General features: G+C 39.7%; 1 protein-coding gene across 1 annotated transcript in view; it reads left to right on the forward strand.

Moving 5' to 3' along the window:
* The window catches only part of LOC142303971 (scaffold attachment factor B2-like), an 812,977-nt gene that overhangs the window by 673,337 nt on the left and 120,400 nt on the right, over positions 1-19,240 (forward strand). Inside the window, exon 16 of the mRNA XM_075345939.1 lies at positions 17,975-18,069. Coding sequence (XP_075202054.1) covers positions 17,975-18,069 — 95 coding nt within the window. The remainder of the gene's footprint in view (positions 1-17,974; positions 18,070-19,240) is intronic.

The raw sequence follows: 19,240 nt of genomic DNA on the forward strand, positions 1-19,240 counted from the left end.
CAAACCGGATGTGTGAAAGTAGCCTTAAAGGAATCCTCATCAGAAAAGATTATTTTGGCCCTCAGGAACTGTCCTATTGGAATACCTGCAGTTGTGTATTTAGGATGTGAAGATTTTGTGTGGAGCAAAGTATTAGTTGCAGTGCTTTTCCTAAAAAAAGAGGTTGACAGAAAGCCATCCTCAAAGGTTTCAATATGGATATGAAGAAAATCGATGTTTTTCCCACTGCTAAATGTAAGCTTGATGTTCTGTGTGTTGTTTTTGTTCAGACTTTTCATAACATCCTGTAATTCCATAGTGGTGTCCTCCCAGATGAAGAAGGCATCATTTATATAGCGCAACCAGTTTATAATTTGATGAGATCCTAAAAATAATGTCGTTCAAAAAAAAATCCCATTCCCACGCTCCTAAAAACTTAGCATTGGAGGGGGCACAAGAGGCTCCCATTGCGGTTCCCTGAGTCCCCTGCAAAAAAAATCTGATTTTTAAAGGTGAAAACATTGCGTGACAAAATGAACTCCAATAAAATCATTAGTAATTCAACCATGGATTTATCCATGGTACTATTGTGTAAGAACCAGGACACCGTCTTAAGACCATCAGAGTGTCGAATTGAGGTATAGAGTGAATCTATATCTGACGTAACTAGGAAGTTGGACCAATCTACATAATGCAGATGTGGTATCCTTGATAAAAAAAAGGAAGTTCAGCTACCAGAGGTTTTAAAAAGAAATTAATTATGTCACATATAACTTCATAGATCCTCATTACATGCCACTATGGGTCTCCCTGGTGGGTCCTCAATGTTCTTGTGTACTTAAGGTATTAAGTTAAAAGTGGCAAGTTAGGGTTGAAGTGTTTGTGTTTTAATACGATCTAAAACATTTTTTGGGGATGATTCCTTGTTCAAAGGCCACAGTGAAGATAGCTACACGCTCCTGCTGAAAAAGAGGAAGAGGATTGGACATGAGGGTTTTTTTGTTTTTTTTTAATACCGTGTTTTGCCAAAAAATAAACACTCTTATATCCCCCCCAAAAAAAGCACTAGGGCTTATTTTTGGAGGAGGCCTTGTTCTTGAATAAACATGGTTGGGGGTAAGTTTACCCCCAAAAAAGCAGACACCCCCCCCCCACTTCCCAGAAGACTCATACTCACCAGACCCGGACGTCTGCGTGGCTCTCAGGTCCTCCCTGTGATCTCCGGTTGTTGCTGCACGCTGTCCTATCCCGCTGCTAGCTGACATACTGACACACACAGTAGATCGCAGACACACACAGCAAATCACAAACAGCAGATCGCAGACACACACAGCAGATCGCAGACACACACAGCAGATCGCAGACACACACAGCAGATCGCAGACACACACAGCAGATCGCAGACACACACAGCAGATCGCAGACACACACAGCAGATCGCAGACACACACAGCAGATCGCAGACACACACAGCAGATCGCAGACACACACAGCAGATCGCAGACACACACAGCAGATCGCAGACACACACAGCAGATCGCAGACACACACAGCAGATCGCAGACACACACAGCAGATCGCAGACACACACAGCAGATCGCAGACACACACAGCAGATCGCAGACACACACAGCAGATCGCAGACACACACAGCAGATCGCAGACACGCACAGCAGATCGCAGACACGCACAGCAGATCGCAGACACGCACAGCAGATCGCAGACACGCACAGCAGATCGCAGACACACACAGCAGATCGCAGACACACACAGCAGATCGCAGACACACACAGCAGATCGCAGACACACACAGCCGATCGCAGACACTCACAGCAGATCACACACACAGCAGATAGCAGGCACACACAGCAGATAGCAGGCACACACAGCAGATAGCAGGCACACACAGCAGATAGCAGGCACACATAGCAGATAGCAGACACACAGCCGATCCCAGGCACACACAGCCGATCACAGGCAACACAGCCGATCACAGATACACACAGCCGATCGCAGCCACACACAGCCGATCCCAGATACACAGAGCCGAACACAGACACACACAGCCGATCACAGAAAAATATAGCCGATTGCAGACACACACAGCCGATCGCACACACACACAGCCAATCGCACACATCACATCCAGCGCTTACGACCGCAGGGAATAATGAGCGCAAGTCATGTGTCTCGCCGCAGGTCCTGTTCGTTGCGCTCCACCGCACTGCCTCTCAGGATTCTGTCGGCAAGAACAGATCGGTGTCACTGGATGAGGTAAGTGTGTATGCGATCCGATGTGTGTGCGATCCGATATTTGTGTGTGAGATTTGATTGTGTGCGATCTGCTGTTTGTGTGTGAGATCTAATTGTGTGTGTGTGTGTGTGTGAGAGATGATGTGTGGGGGTGTGCGATCACTGCAGATCCTGCCACTAAGTATCGGGTGAGTGATTACAGGGTCGCTGCCGCTGTCTATAATGAAGTGTCCTGCAGTATCTGTAACCTTTTTAGCTGCATGGACACTTCATTATTGATCCGGGACTAAGGCTTATTTTCAGGGGAGGGCTTATATTTAAGCCTTGCTCCGAAAATGCTGAAAATCCCTGCTAGGGCTTATTTTTGGGGGAGGGCTTATTTTTGGAAAAACACGGTAGCATGATTTTTTACTCAATAGCCTATTGGCTTGTCGTTCATACATAGTCACTGGCCAAATGACCACGTTTCTGATTTTATCTGCTGGTTTGTATACCACATGATGCAAGGATTGACGTTTTTTAAGGGTCACTCTCTTCTGTAAATTTAATGCAGAAAATTGATGTTTAAAAGATTCCTCAAATTCTTCTGATATTACTCAAGTTAAAACTGAAATTGCTGGACACAAATGCAATCAATGATGGAAACTTACTGGATTTATTAAGTTTGACAGGAATGTACTTACTGTATAAGAGGCATTTTCCTCCTCCAATGCTTCCAAAGCTTCAAGGGCTTCTTGTTCCTCACAACTGAACAGATTATCCAAATGATCAGATTTATAATGTAAACGCTTATAAATCAACTTCTGTGCTAAAAGATGATATACATGTTTTTGCCCCCTAGGATAAATGATTGATATGCACTTGTAAACATATGTTACGTTTGCACATGCAAACATATGTTACGTTTGATGGTTGTGTATATCATTATTGGCTATTAGATATTATCGAGATAAGGGGCAGGAATCCCTGGATTAGATGATATAAGTTTGATTGTTTTTCATTCTAATTACTATCATAACTTATTTAGTACTGCAATTAATATTTTATTATTGGTGCAACCATTTATACCTTGTAGGGTTATGGAAGGGTAAGTGAGGGTTAGCCGACATGGAACAGGGGCGCCCAGCTAAGTTAGGGTGTCATACCCTCTGTTGGTAGGCAGGGGTCAGATTCAGAGACTACTTAGGGTCATTATTAATTTTAAACCATTGTGATGAATGTGACCAATTTCTGATCCTCTGCCGTAGGTTATTAATTGTATCAGACTATCCCTCACTGAGTATCGTTGACCTTTTTAACATATTTTTGTATGCGATTTATTCACTTGGGCGCTTTTTACAATTATCATTAAAGATTATTTTTTTTAGGGAATTTGTGTTTTGCACTTGTTAATCAATTTGTGACTATCCCAATACCATTTAAATTGTTAGCTTCCTCGGGGGCAATTACAAAGCAGCGGCACTTGAGTGGTGGCGGCCCGTCTTTAGCCTGCAGATTTAACAGGCTTTAAACATAATGGTATCTGGCCCATTGGTATGGGAACAGAACAGAGCTTACTATTTCAATATTTTCCACAAAACTGTGCTTGCTACAGAGCTACAGCAACAGAACCAAGCATGCTACATACCTACTGGAACAAAACCAAGTTTACTGCATAAATTTGGTACCAGAACTGAGATTACAACATAAATACAGGAACAAAAGGAAGCTTAATGCATAGATAAGGGAGCAGAACTGAGAATACTACATAGATGTGGGAACTGAAACAAGCTTGGTACACCAATTTGGAAACAGAACCGCGCTTACTACATAGATACAGGAAGAGAACCAAGCTTACTACATATTCGGGAACAGAACAAAGCCTACCACATAAATATGGTACCAGAACTGAGCTTACAATATAGATACGGTAGCAGCCAATCTTACTACATAGATATGGGAACAGAACAGGGCTTATTACGTGTATACAGTACCATACCGGAGATTACTGTATAGATAAAATAATGGCCAAGCTTACTGCATGGATGCAGTACTAGAACTGTGCATACTGAATAGATGTAAGAGTACACAGAATACAGTCAAAAGTAAGTCTGTGGATTTGAAATTGGATGTTATTGTCATAGTTTTTCCTAACTCATCAAATAGCAAGTAGTGTTGACAAAAGCTGAACACTATACAAAAGTTAGTGATGCCTTTTTACACACCACCCATAAAAAGAAAAAAGAAAACCTTTCTGTAAACTTTATTTTCCAAATACAGTGCTGGCCAAAATTCCTTAGAGATATTCCAGCAACTTCGACCAGAGGATTTATAAAATAAAAGACTTTTATTCCAAAAAATTAAATATCATGTAAAAAATTCATATGGTTCACCAATGGGAAGAACGCTTACATGTTTCGGACTGTAGAGTCCTTACTCATAGCTTAACATCTTACAAATAAACATGTATCTATATACACTTGGTGGCTGAGGTGGTTTATAGACAGGAATGTGAAACAATTGATGAACGATTAAAATCTAGAGGTTATCGCAGGTACCAAATTGATTGGGGTAAAGTTGCAGCTGACAGAAAAACCCGAGATGATTATTTGGAAATAAAACCTACATTTAGTAATTATAAGAAAAAAACATGTTTTATTACAAAATATAGTGATCAATTCAAGCAATTAACTGAAATTATTAAATCAAACTTATCCATTTTGTGGGTAGATCCAACCTTGAGAATTATATTGGATAAGGGCTGCAATTTTATTCCTAAAAAAGGAACCACAATTGCAAACCTTTTGTCACCTAGTGATCACACTTTGCATTTTTCACATAAAAAAAATTCAAGCTGATTGTCTGTTTCTGGCAGTTATCGTAGTGGTATGAAATTGTGTGGTTTGTGCAAACATATGCACAACACAAATACATTTAAATCCACAGTTACACAAAAAGAATATGCTATAAATATGTTTGCCAATTGTGGTTCTACATATGCTATTTATTTAATCACATGTGAGACATGTTGCACCCAGTATGTAGGTAATACTACACGGCAGTACGTAAAAGAATTTCTGAACATCTTTATGATGCATGTAATAAAAGTACAAGGAGCCTCTCAACATTTTGTTTCTGCACATGGAGGAGATGTCAGCACTTGTAGGGTTAATGTAATAGAAACTATCCCAAACCCCAAGAGGGGAGGTGATAGTTTCTTTTCGCTGCAGTTCTTTTTTTCTATGTGGATATTCAGGCTAAAAACATGATACCCTGCAGGCATGAATTTAAAGTCTGATCTTTTATATATCTATGATTGAAATGACGCGGTTATCTCCTCCATGTGCAGATTAGATGTTTTGCACTGCTATTATAATTATACTGGAGGGGGTTTTTTTAGTTTTTTTTTCTCTTCCATTTACTGTGGACCTCCGCCCAGTTTATTTCCCTCCCACTTCACCTCAGCCACCAAGTGTATATAGATACATGTTTATTTGTAAGATGTTAAGCTATGAGTAAGGACTCTCCAGTCCGAAACATGTAACCGTTCTTCACATTGGTGAACCATAAGTATTTTTTACATACCACCTGTTTTTAATTTTTTGGAATAAAAGTCTTTGATTTTATAAATCCTCTGGTCGAAGTTGCTGGAATATCTCTAAAGATTTGTGTCTACAAGATTATCCGGAATCCAAGTTCCCTGCACCGCCCAGGATTGATTCAACTCCTCCAGACACTGCATGTGCTATGGTTCGGTGAGCTGACATATTTTTGTTTTTTCTAAGTGCTGGCCAAAAATATTGGCATCCCTGCAATTCTGTCAGATAATACTCAGTTTCTTCTTGAAAATTATTGCAATCACAAATTCTTTGGTATTATCTTCATTTAATTTGCCTTCAATGAAAAAAAAAATTGTCATATAGCCAAATTGGATATCATTCCACACCAAACATAAAAAAGGGGGTGGACAAAAGTATTGGCACTGTTTGAAAAATCATGTGATGTTTCTTTAATTTGTGTAATTAACAGCACCTGTAACTTACCTGAGGTACCTAACAGGTATTGACAATAACTAAATCACAGTTGCAGCCAGTTGACATGGATTAAAGTTGACTCAACCTCTGTCCTGTGTCTTTGTGTGTACCACATTGAGCATGGAGAAAAGAAAGAAGACCAAAGAATTGTCTGAGGACTTGAGAATCCAAATTGTGAGGAAGCATGAGCAATCTCAAGGCTACAAGTCTATCTCCAAAGACCTGAAAGTTCCTGTGTCTACGGTGCGCAGTGTCATCAAGACGTTTACAGCCCATGGCACTGTGGCTAACCTCCCTAGATGTGGAAGGAAAAGAAAAATTGACAAGAGATTTCAACGCAAGATTGTGCGGATGGTGGATAAAGAACCTCGACTAACATCCAAACAAGTTCAAGCTGCCCTGCAGTCCGAGGGTACAACAGTGTCAACTCGTACTATCAGTCGGCGTCTGAATAAAAAGGGACTGTATGGTAGGATACCCAGGAAGACTCCACTTCTTACCCCGAGACATAAAAAAGCCAGGCTGGAGTTTGCCAAAACTTACCTGAGAAAGCCTAAAACGTTTTGGAAGAATGTTCTCTGGTCAGATGAGACAAAAGTAGAGCTTTTTGGAAAAAGCCATCAACATAGAGTTTACAAGAAAAAAAGAGAGGCATTCAAAGAAAAGAACACTGTCCCTACAGTGAAACATGGCGGAGGTTCCCTGATGTTTTGGGGTTGCTTTGCTGCCTCTGGCACTGGACTGCTTGACCGTGTGTATGGCATTATGAAGTCTGAAGACTACCAACAAGTTTTGCAGAATAATGTAGGGCCCAGTGTGAGACAGCTGGGTCTCCCTCAGAGGTCATGGGTCTTCCAGCAGCAGAATGACCCAAAACACACTTCAAAAAGCACTAGAAAATGGTTTGAGAGAAAGCACTGGAGACTACTAAAGTGGCCAGCAATGAGTCCAGACCTGAATCCCATAGAACACCTGAGGAGAGTTCTCAAAATGGCAGTTTGGAGAAGGCACCCTTCAAATCTCAGGGACCTGGAGCAGTTTGCCAAAGAAGAATGGTCTAAAATTCCAGGAGAGCATTGTAAGAAACTCATTGATGGTTACCGGAAGCGGTTGTTCGCAGTTATTTTGGCTAAAGGTTGTGCAACCAAGTATAAGGCTAAGGGTGCCAATACTTTTGTGTGGCCCATTTTTGGAGTTTTCTGTGAAATGATCAATCATTTGATTTTTGTTTCATTCTCTTTTGTGTTTTTTCATTGCAAGCAAAATAAATGAAGTTAATAATACCAAAGAATTTGTGCTTACAATCATTTTCAAGAAGAAACTGAGTATTATCTGACAGAATTGCAGGGGTGCCAATACTTTTGGCCAGCACTGTATATCAGCTCACCATGTGTACGCTCACTCCTGGCTTCTCCCTGGAGCACAGATAGGCGCTGGCACAGCCCAATATCAAAGAAAAAGGAAGGAATCCAGCTCTTAAGGTGAGGAAAGCCACAAAGTTTATTTTAACATGCAGATACAACAAATGCCATGACCAGCGCTACGTGTTTCAGGTGAAAATCATCACTCTTAATCATGATGCTGGAAAAACTGTACTACAAGATTTATATATACTACACTAATTAGTAACACATGTTTAAATTACTTGAGTACCCAAACATACAGTCATATGAAAAAGTTTGGGCACCCCTATTAATGTTAACCTTTTTTCTTTATAACAATTTGGGTTTTTGCAACAGCTATTTCAGTTTCATATATCTAATAACTGATGGACTCAGTAATATTTCTGGATTGAAATGAGGTTTATTGTACTAACAGAAAATGTGCAATCCACATTTAAACAAAATTTGACAGGTGCAAAAGTATGGGCACCCTTATCAATTTCTTGATTTGAACACTCCTAACTACTTTTTACTGACTTACTGAAGCACTAAATTGGTTTTGTAACCTCATTGAGCTTTGAACTTCATAGGCAGGTGTATCCAATCATGAGAAAAGGTATTTAAGGTAACCACTTGCAAGTTGTTCTCCTATTTGAATCTCCTATGAAGAGTGGCATCATGGGCTCCTCAAAACAACTCTCAAATGATCTGAAAACAAAGAATATTCAACATAGTTGTTCAGGGGAAGGATACAAAAAGTTGTCTCAGAGATTAAAACTGTCAGTTTCCACTGTGAGGAACATAGTAAGGAAATGGAAGAACACAATTACAGTTCTTGTTAAGCCCAGAAGTGGCAGGCCAAGAAAAATATCAGAAAGGCAGAGAAGAAGAATGGTGAGAACAGTCAAGGACAATCCACAGACCACCTCCAAAGACCTGCAGCATCATCTTGCTGCACATGGTGTCAATATGCATCGGTCAACAATACATCGCACTTTGCACAAGGGGAAGCTGTATGAGAGAGTGATGCGAAAGAAGCCATTTCTGCAAGCACGCCACAAACCGAGTCGCCTGAGGTATGCAAAAGCACATTTGGACAAGCCAGTTACATTTTGGAAGAAGGTCCTGTGGACTGATGAAACAAAGATTGAGTTGTTTGCTCATACAAAAAGGTGCTATGCATGGAGGTAAAAAAACACGGCATTCCAAGAAAAGCACTTGCTACCCACAGTAAAATTTGGTGGAGGTTCCATTATGCTTTGGGGCTGTGTGGCCAATGCCAGCACCGGGAATCTTGTTAAAGTTGAGGGTCGCATGGATTCAACTCAGTATCAGCAGATTCTTGACAATAATGTGCAAGAATCAGTGATGAAGCTGAAGTTACGCAGGGGATGGATATTTCAGCAAGACAATGATCCAAAACACCGCTCCAAATCTACTCAGGCATTCATGCAGAGGAACAATTACAATGTTCTGGAATGGCCATCCCAGTCCCCAGACCTGAATATCATTGAACATCTGTGGGATGATTTGAAGCGTGCTGTCCATGCTCGGCGACCATCAAACTTAACTGAACCGGAATTGTTTTGTAAACAGGAATGGTCAAATATACCTTCATCCAGGATCCAGGAACTCATTAAAAGCTACAGGAAGCGACTAAAGGCTGTTATTTTTTCTAAAGGAGAATCTACAAAATATTAATGTCCCTTTTATGTGGAGGTGCCAATACTTTTGCACCTGTCAAATTTTGTTTAAATGTGGATTGCACATTTTCTGTTAGTACAATAAACCTCATTTCAATCCAGAAATATTACCGAGTCCATCAGTTATTAGATATATTAAACTGAAATAGCTGTTGCAAAAACCCAAATTGTTGTAAAGAAAAAAGGTTAACATTAATAGGGGTGCCCAAACTTTTTCATATGACTGTACATGTCATATAAAATATTGCTTTCAATAAAACCATATTATATAATACAAGTGTTTGACTTATTTAATCAAGTAACTGGATTGGGTTTAAATGTACATAAAGTATTATTCATTATAATAAATATATTTTTTTTTATTATACTTTTATAATATTGATAACCAATGAAAAATATTCTAAATTTCAATATTTTTCTATGTACACGTACCTTTGATTAATTACATATTTTATAGGTGTTCCTGAATACAAATAAACCCAATTCATCCATTTTAAACAACGTGAGTTTTTTTGGAATAACTTTGTACATATTTGAAAAACAAGTTTACCCTGTTATTATATAAAATCATGTTTTAATATCAATCAATATCGATGGAATTCTAAACTGCAAGTTGTACTGAGCAAATGCTACTTCAGTTTTATTACAGTTCATATACCAGACCCTATGTGCATGCTACGGATTTTACCACGGAATTGCCGCGGATTTCGCTGAAGGAATGCTGCAGAAAATGTATAGAACATTTATGCAGTCCTTCTCCAGCAAAACCTATGGGGATAAAAAAAAATTCTGTGCGCACACTGCGTTTTTTTTGTCCCTGCGGGTTTTGCTGCGGAATTTCCACTGTGGAATTAATGTGCATGTCACTTCTTTTCCACAGGTCCCTGCGTTTTAGCAGATCAATCACCCGCTGACTCTGGGTCGGCGGAGGATTGATCCCCGGTATCTGGCCAGATGCTGCTCCCCATATAAAGTTTAAGGGGAACACAATCTGGCACAAAGGGGTAGGAGCAAGCTCTTCATACTCACCGATCACCAGTCGGCTGTCACACTGCTCCCGCGGCAGCTCTTTCATCTTCTAGAGCTGACCGCTCATTAGTCTCATAACATATTCACGCCTTCCCTGCTCACTGGTGGCTGTGATTGGTTGCAGTCAGACCCGCCCCCACGCTGAGTAACAGCTGTCTGACTGCAACCAATCACAGATGCCGGTGGGCAGGTCTATAGCGTACAGTAAAATAAATAAAAAAAAAAACAAAACTGTGTGCGCTCCCCCTAATTTTGATAATTAGCCAGGATAAAGCGTCACAGCTGTGGGCTGGTATCCTCAGGCTGGGGCGCACCCCAGCCTAAAAATATCAGCCAGCAGCCGCCCGGAATTACCGCATCCATTAGATGCGATAGTCCCGGGACTCTTCCCGTTGCCCTGGTGCTGTGGCAATCGGGGTAATAAGGAGTTAATGGCAGCAGCCAATAGCTGCGACTAAGTCCTAGTTTAGTGATGGCAGTTGTCTATGAGACACCCCCTCATCACTAAACTGTAAGTGAAAGTAAATAAACACAAACACCCCAAAAATCCTTTATTTGAAATAAAAGACAAAAAAGTCCCCTCTTTCACTACTTTATTAACCCCACCAATAACAGCCCTCCAGGTCCGACGTAATCCACACGAGGTCCCACAACGCTTACAGCTCTGCTACACCTGACACTCACAGCGAGCACCATAGACCACGACTGCTCACTGTATGGGTCAGGCCGCAAGTAAAGTGAGCCGTGCGGGATCAGCGGTGACTTTATTCATGTGCTTTGCAGTGACAGGTGGAGGACTCCAGCTGTCCCTGCATATCAGGTGACTAAATCACCGCTGATCTTAAACGCACCTTCTTCAGCGAGGCTGCCTCCGGACGCTGGTCTCCTGCTTCCAGGCTGGCTCATGCATATGCAGTTATGCACTGCACAGCCAACCCATAAGTAACAGAGCGCTGGAGACAGCCGCACGGGACACAGCATCGAGGGAGACTTCAGCACCACGGACAGAAGGAGCAGGGACAGGTGAGTATCTCCCTGTGCTATCAAATAACGCAGGGACATACCGCAGCAAAACCAAAGCAAATTCGCAGCAAACCGGTAAAACCGCATGCGGATTTCGGGTGCAGTTTGTTAGGGTTTTTTTTGCCACAGGTGCGGTAATCTTTCAGAGGGTGCGGATTTTTCTTAAGGAAAATCCATTTTCTAGTGCGCACATAGCCTAAATAATTTTCCCCCCAAAAATATATTTAAGTATACCTAAGATGCAGCAACATATTGCAAACACTTAATATCAACTTTGCGAAATCAATGTCTAAGGACAAATTCATGTGTTACAAGTAAGTCTGGACTTTCGTAACACAGCAGCACAACCAATTAGTTTTGTGGAGAAGTTATTTACCTAGTGTTAGTCATTAGTGCAACACATTCTTGTAATAGATCCCAGAATCTCCAACTTAATAAAGATCAATGCCTGAAGGGAAGTTAACATTTAACAGTTTATTAATACAGAGTGTAGCAAATTATAGCAAACACTCCGTGACAACCCACTGAGGTCAGCATTTAAAGATAAATTCACATATTGTGGATAGATCAAAGAAATTTGCAATATGGCCACATATTTTTAGTGTGTATGAGTTGCAAGCGTACGCTGCAAGCGATGTATATTAACCCCACAGACTCAACATCTAGGATTAAATTCACATGCTGCAGATGAATCCAAAAATGCAGAATCCGATCGTACAGGCAAGTGGTTTTTCTAAAATGGATCTTACTTTCTAATTTTAGTTTTTAATATTACATATTATTTTAAGTCATGATATCAATATTTTAAAACAAGTTGATATTAAATAATTAGATGTACATAAAGTGCAGCAATATGTCGCAACAACTCAACGATAATTTAGCAGAGCCGACAATTAGCAGGTAGTTTACATATTGCAAATGGATCAGATGATTCGCAATATAGCAGCATAAATAAGTAGTTTTCTTGCTTTACACGTTCTAATAATAAATCATGAGGTCTCTGCGGAGATTCAGAATATAGGGAACAGTAGTTCCCAGTCTGTATATCCACCAGACTTCACTTTTCCACAGGATTTTTTTTATATTTCCTCCTCTTTTGTAATTTAAGTATTTTTTTAATACCATATACTTGTAATGTATCGATCTTATAAAATATTTGGATAATTGTGAAATACCTCTAGAGGATTTATTGTGTGTAATATCGTGCAAATGTTCTTTTGTGCGTTTATGTAATTCCCATTTAGTACTGCCAATGTATTTCAATTTGCAGGCTGTAGACTGCTAGATAAACTAATAAACTATATGCGTGCTTCTGCAGTTTATAAAGGTTTTAATTGCATAACTGATACGATTATCATTCTTACTTTAAGATCTGATATTTTTTGGGGGGTTACGGAACACAATTTACAATGTTCACTTGCACATTGGTAAAATCATTTCAAGGACAACCAATTGTTATATATGGATTTACTTGCTATTGATTTCACTTTATTTTACCTTCTAAAAATACAGGTGCATCTCAATAAATTACAATATCATCAAAAAGTTAATTTATTTCAGTAATTCAATGCAAAAAGGTAAACGCATATATTACAATCCGAGTAGTCTATTTCAAGTGTTTATTTCTGTTAATGTTGATGATTATGGCTTACAGCCAATGAAAATCCAAAAGTCATTATCTCAAAAAAATTAGAATATTATATAGGACCACCTAAAAAAATGATTTTAAACTCAGAAGTGTTGGCCCACTGAACAGTATGTACAGTAAATGCACTCAATACTTGGTCGTGGCTCCTTTTGCATGAATTACTACATCAATTCGGCGTGGCATGGAGGCAATCAGCCTGTGGCACTGCTGAGGTGTTATGGAAGCCCAGGTAGCAGCCTTCAGCTCATCTGCATTGTTGGGTCTGGTGTCTCATCTTCCTCTTGACAATACCCCATAGATTCTCTGTGAGATTTAGGTCAGGCAAGTTTGCTGGCCATTCAAGCACAGTGATACTATGGTTATTAAACCAGGCATTGGGACTTTTGGCAGTGTGGACAGGTGCCAAGTCCTGCTGGAAAATGAAATTTCCATATCCAAAAAGCTTGTTGGCAGAGGGAAGCATGAAGTGCTCTAAAATTTCCTGTTAGATGGCTGCATTGACTTTCATCTTGATAAAAGAGTAGACTTACACCAGCTGATAACATGGCTCCCCAAACCATCACTGATTGTGGTAACTTCACACTAGACCTCAAGCAGCTTTGACTGTGTGCCTCTCCACACCTCCTCCAGATACTGGGGCCTTGATTTCCAAATGAAATGTAAATTTACTTTCATCTGAAAACACCACTGACCACTGAGCAACAGTACAGTTCTTTTTTTCCTTGGCACAGGTAAGACGCTTCTGGCGTTGTCTATTAGTTATGAATGGCTTGACACAAGGAATACGACAGTTGTAGCCCATGTCCTGGATACGTCTGTGTCTGGTAGCTCTTGAAGCACAGACTTCAGCTGCAGTCCACTCCCTGTGAATCTCCGCCAAATTTTTGAATGGCCTTTTCTTAACAATCCTATCAAGGCTGTGGTTATTCCAATTGCATGTGCACCTTTTTCTACTACACTTTTTCCTTCCACTCAACTTTCCATTAATATGCTTGGATACAGTACTCTGTGAACAGCCAACTTCTTTAGCAATGACCTTTTGTGGCTTACGCTCTTTGTGGAGTGTTTCAATGACTGCCTTCTGGACATTTGGGAAGTCAGCAGTCTTCCCTGTGATTGTGTGGCCTACTGAACCAGACTAAGGGACCATTTTAAACGCTTAGGAAGCTTTTGCAGGTGTTTTGTGGTAATTCTAATTTTTTGAGATAATGACTTTTGGGTTTTCATTTGCTGTAAGCCATAATCCTCAACATTAAAAGAAATAAACACTTGAAATAGATTGCTCTATTTGTAATGACTATATAATATATGCGTTTCCCTTTTTGTATTGAATTACTGAAAATAACTTTTTCCTGATATTCTAATTTATTGAGATGCACCTGTATATTGCAATACCAAAGGAAGAGGGGAAAAAAAACCCCTCACCGTGAGTTTCTTTCTTGCCAACCAGGTGCACATTAGGTGAGACTCCAGCCAATTGACCTGGACCGTGGGTATGGACAATGAAAAATTTGTGAAAGGCGAGTCTCAGTAAAAACATACCTTTTATTTCTCAATTAAAAGTCCATAATGGTGGTATAGGTATTTCTACTTTTTTCTGCCGCCATGGACTCTTAATCCGTAACTATTCACGGATTAAGGGCGCATGGCGCCAGAAATGCGTAAAAAAACCTATACCACCCTTATGATCTTTTAATTGATAAATAAAGGTATGTTTTTACTCAAGCTGCTCCCACAACAGTTCAATAGGGTTCAGATCTGGTGACTGGGCTGGCCACTCCATTACAGATAGAATACCAGCTGCCTGCTTCTTCCCTAAATAGTTCATGCATAATTTGGAGGTGTACTTTAGGTTATTGTCCTGTTGTAGGATGAAATTCTCTCCAATCACAGGGTATGGCATGACGTTGCAAAATGGAGTGATAGCCTTCCTTATTCAAAATTCCTTTTACCTTGTACAAATCTCCCACTTTACCAGCACCAAAGCAACGACAGACCATCACATTACCTCCACCATGCTTGACAGATGGCTTCAGGCACTCTTCCAGCGTCTTTTCAGTTGTTCCTCGTCTCACAAATGTTTTTCTATGTGATCCAAACACCTCAAACTTTGATTCGTCTGTCCATAACACTTTTTTCCAATATTCCTCTGTCCAATGTCTGTGTTCCTTTGCCCAGATTACTTTGGCTTTTCTTAGCCAGTCTCAGATATAGCTTTTTCTTTGCCACTCTGCCCTGAATGCCAGCATCCCGAAGTCACCTCTTCACTGTAGACGTTGACACTGGCCAGAGTAGTACACACCGTTGTAGGAAATCTTCAGTTTCCGGTCAATTTATCGCATGGAATATCCTTCATTTCTAAGAACATGAATAGACTGTCGAGTTTCATATGAAAGTTCTCTCTTTCTGGCCATTTTGAGAGTTTAATGTAACCAACAAATGTAATGCTCCAGATTCTCAACTAGCTCAGAGGAAGGTCAGTTTTATAGTTTCTTTAATCAGCAAAACTGTTTTCAGCTGTGCTAACATAGTTGCACAAGGGTTTTAAATGGATTTCTAAACATCCATTAGCTTTCTAACACAGCAAACACAATGTACCATTAGAACACTGGAGTGGTGGTTGTTGGAAATGGGCCTCTATACACCTATGTAGATATTGCATTAAAAACCAGACGTTTGGAGCTAGAATAGTCATTTACCACATTAACAATGTATAGTGTGTGTTTCTGTTTAATTTAATGTTTGCTTCATTGAAAAAAAATGTACTTTTCTTTCAAAAATAATGAAATATCTAAGTGACCCTAAACTTTTGAACTGTAGAGTACCTCTGATCATTGTGACCGAAAAGTGTTATTTTAGCCTCATTGATCCACAGCACATTTCCAAAGTGCACCAACTTGTTTAGATGTTCTTTTGCATACTGTTGACTCTGAATTTTATGGTGAGGATGCAGTACAGGTTTTCTTTTGAGAGCAATTTCTCGAAACATGTATACCTGACAAACTAGACCTGGTGTTCCATATATTTGTATGTCTCCGTTTTGAAGATTTTATCATATTTTAAAATAAAGGAAGAGTCTTTTTTACGTGCTGGACTTGCTTTTATTTTTTTCACATACGTAGAAATTTAGATTGATAAGCAGGCAGACACACAAACAAGCAGGCAACTGATAAGCAGGCAGACAGGCACAAAAATACACTCTTACATATACATAGACATATGCACAGATATATACACATACTCTATATACTCAAAAACTCGTATAAACTGACATACATATTTGCAAACACATATATACACATATATTAAATACACATATATAAGGTGGTGTTTTGTTTTGTTTTTGGATTTTTTTTTTTTAATCTTTAACTAGCTTGTCCCGTTCAACCTGCCCATTTCATCAAAGCTCCTCTCTGGCACATAAAGAATTGAAGGCACAGTGCTGGCCCAGCCAATTTAGAAACCGGCGGCCCTGCACAGCCACTGGTGCCATATGCCCCCTGGCCCAGCCCGCCCCTTGAGTTAACCTCTTATGAATGGGTATATTTAGTAGAACCTGCTTGACCTTTTCCACTTTGTCAGCATGGGAATTTTTGTTTTCTCTCAAGCATTTGGACTAGATTATAGTATTCTCTCCTTAATCTACTTTGTAAGTTTTTCCCAATGTTTCCTTAATTTCATGAGGGAAAAAAAATAGGTATTTATTTGATTGTCTAATTTTGCTGTCCCTAGACAAGACTTCTACAAATATCTTCAGATTACATCCCTGCTCAATTACAATGTCATTAAATTTCCTAAAATTATCTCCATCTTAACTAAATATTTTAATAATTGGGCAAAGTTTAAAATATATCTGACTTTAAACTCTGATTACCACTTCAACAAATCTTCATATATTTTAAATTGGGAGAAGGATTATGGTACTTCACATAAAGAGGCGATATGGTCTGCCACTGGTCTTGCTCCTCATAGTCATGTATCTCATTATAGGAAAATGATATCTTTTCCATGCTCAATTAAATTATTTTCATTTCTTTATCACATTTCTGCTAGAGAGGCTGTTGAGACACTGGTTCGCTCTTCCAGATTTTCTCGACCTGCAGTGTCATGTTCTTCTCATTTTGTATGGAGGTTTCCAGTTTAGTTTCCACACAAGCCGTTTTAAAATTTTCACTTTTTTTTTTTAACAAATGTAATAAATAAATATAATATATAGATTTAACCCTATATACATTTAACCCTCGGACCCAGATATCTATCATGTCATTTTCCAATAGTTATATATTTGGGGCAAACCACCTACTCATCTCTGAACTTAACAGTATTTCTACCCAAGCTACATGAGAATAAACCTATGTTCTTTGTAATGGGACACTTCCAAAATAGTAGGAAAACTGGTCTCCATGGAGTCAAAAACTCACGGGGTTACTTGACTAATCCATGTTTTATCCTTTGACAAACATGCATACACATCATACAGAAGAGAAGAGTGTGTGTGTGTGTATATAATACTGTATATGATATTTATGCAAATATGCACCCATGTCGATCTGGTGTTTCTAGTGATGGTGACAGTCAGAACAGCTGTATCAACCATTGTGACCGCCGCAGGTGGGTACTGCATATCCACTCTATTCAAATCAATAGTGTGCAGATGGACAGTATCCAGCTGCGGCCAATATTCCGTTGCTAAGCTGTTTTTGCCACCATAGTCATTGGGAACAGCTGATCGGGGGAAGTACCGGATGTTGCGCTCCTACCAATTTGGACATTGATGACCTACCTATACTAACGATAGACCATCAATATTAAAGTTCCGGACAACCCCATTAATCTAATTTTTGATATATCAAAATTTTAATAAAAATCTTTGGAAGGAAGTGGTAAGAACTATGTGATTTCATCCCATATAGTACATATTGCATTTCCCTTTTTTTATTCTAGAATTATCCAGATCGCCATGGAAGAGAACGACGTGATGACTGGGGACTTTATGAAAGGCGTGGAAATGTGTCTAGAGGCATGGCAGCACATGGAAGGTTTGTACGAGTGTTAATGTTTAAATAAATAATAATAATACTAGTCCACCATAAAAGAACAGGGCCAACTGCCAATACGTCTTATAATGAAGCTATTTGTGTTGAGCTTTCCTGACCTCCAGCACTCGGCTGTACTGGGATTTTTTTTTTCTTGGCACAATTACTTTTATCTTTGCATTAGTAAGTCCTTGAAGAAAAAACTTTGGTGGAAAAGAATCCCAGTAGGCAATTTATGAACTTCTCTTTAACACCTTAGTGACAGTGCCAATTTTAAACCGAGCCTGTCATCACAATTTAGTATGTTGAAGTAAAGGTATGGCCATAGTGGCACTGTTATACAGATTCAATAGATCCCTTCAGTGAAAAAATCTTTTAAATTTTTTTAATTTTGGGTTTTCTAAGGTTTTGGTGCATTGTGGTGAGATGGTAGGTAGTGTCTTCAGCTCTGCCCTGACCCCTTCACCTGCTTCAGTGTCTGTATTTTCCTTCTGTTTTAAAGTGTGCACCAGCGCTGTCCATCGTATGCGGTGCTTACGTAGATTGATCTCTCATGTAAATCTAAAAATAAGGAGCGCTGATAGTGTAATACCAACAGATTAGTGAGGTATATCGGGAAAAATACTCACCTGAAATGGTTGTGACAGTCACAACCACTAATACGCATGAGATAATGGCGTCTGCTGCAGCCCCACGTGGATGTGCATACAAAAAGGAGAGGATAGGGGGTTAATGCCGTGCATCAGCCGCAATGAAGATGTAAAACGTTGAAGATAATAATTCTTTCTTTTATTCCTTAGGTCTACGCGTTTCAAGGTAAACACCTCTTCTTCAGGACCAGAAACATCAACATATGTTTGTTTCTGGTCCTGAAGAAGAGGTGTTTACCTTGAAACGCGTAGACCTATGGAATAAAAGAATTATCATCAACGTTTTACATCTTCATTTCGGCTGATGCGCGGCATTAACCCCCTATCCTCTCCATTTTGTATGTAGATTGATCTCCCGACAGGCTTGAGAAAAATGGTGCCAGTGGAGGCTCATGCACTGATTGAGATCATTTTACTAAAGTTCATCAGAAGCGCAATTTGCACATGCTTTTCCAAACAGCTCCATTATAAGGAGCACCGTCTGGCGTTTAAGCTGCGCAAGCACTGCACATGAGGGATGGCGT

This window comes from Anomaloglossus baeobatrachus, chromosome 1, assembly GCF_048569485.1.
Source record: "Anomaloglossus baeobatrachus isolate aAnoBae1 chromosome 1, aAnoBae1.hap1, whole genome shotgun sequence".
NCBI classification, from domain to species: Eukaryota; Metazoa; Chordata; class Amphibia; order Anura; family Aromobatidae; genus Anomaloglossus; species Anomaloglossus baeobatrachus.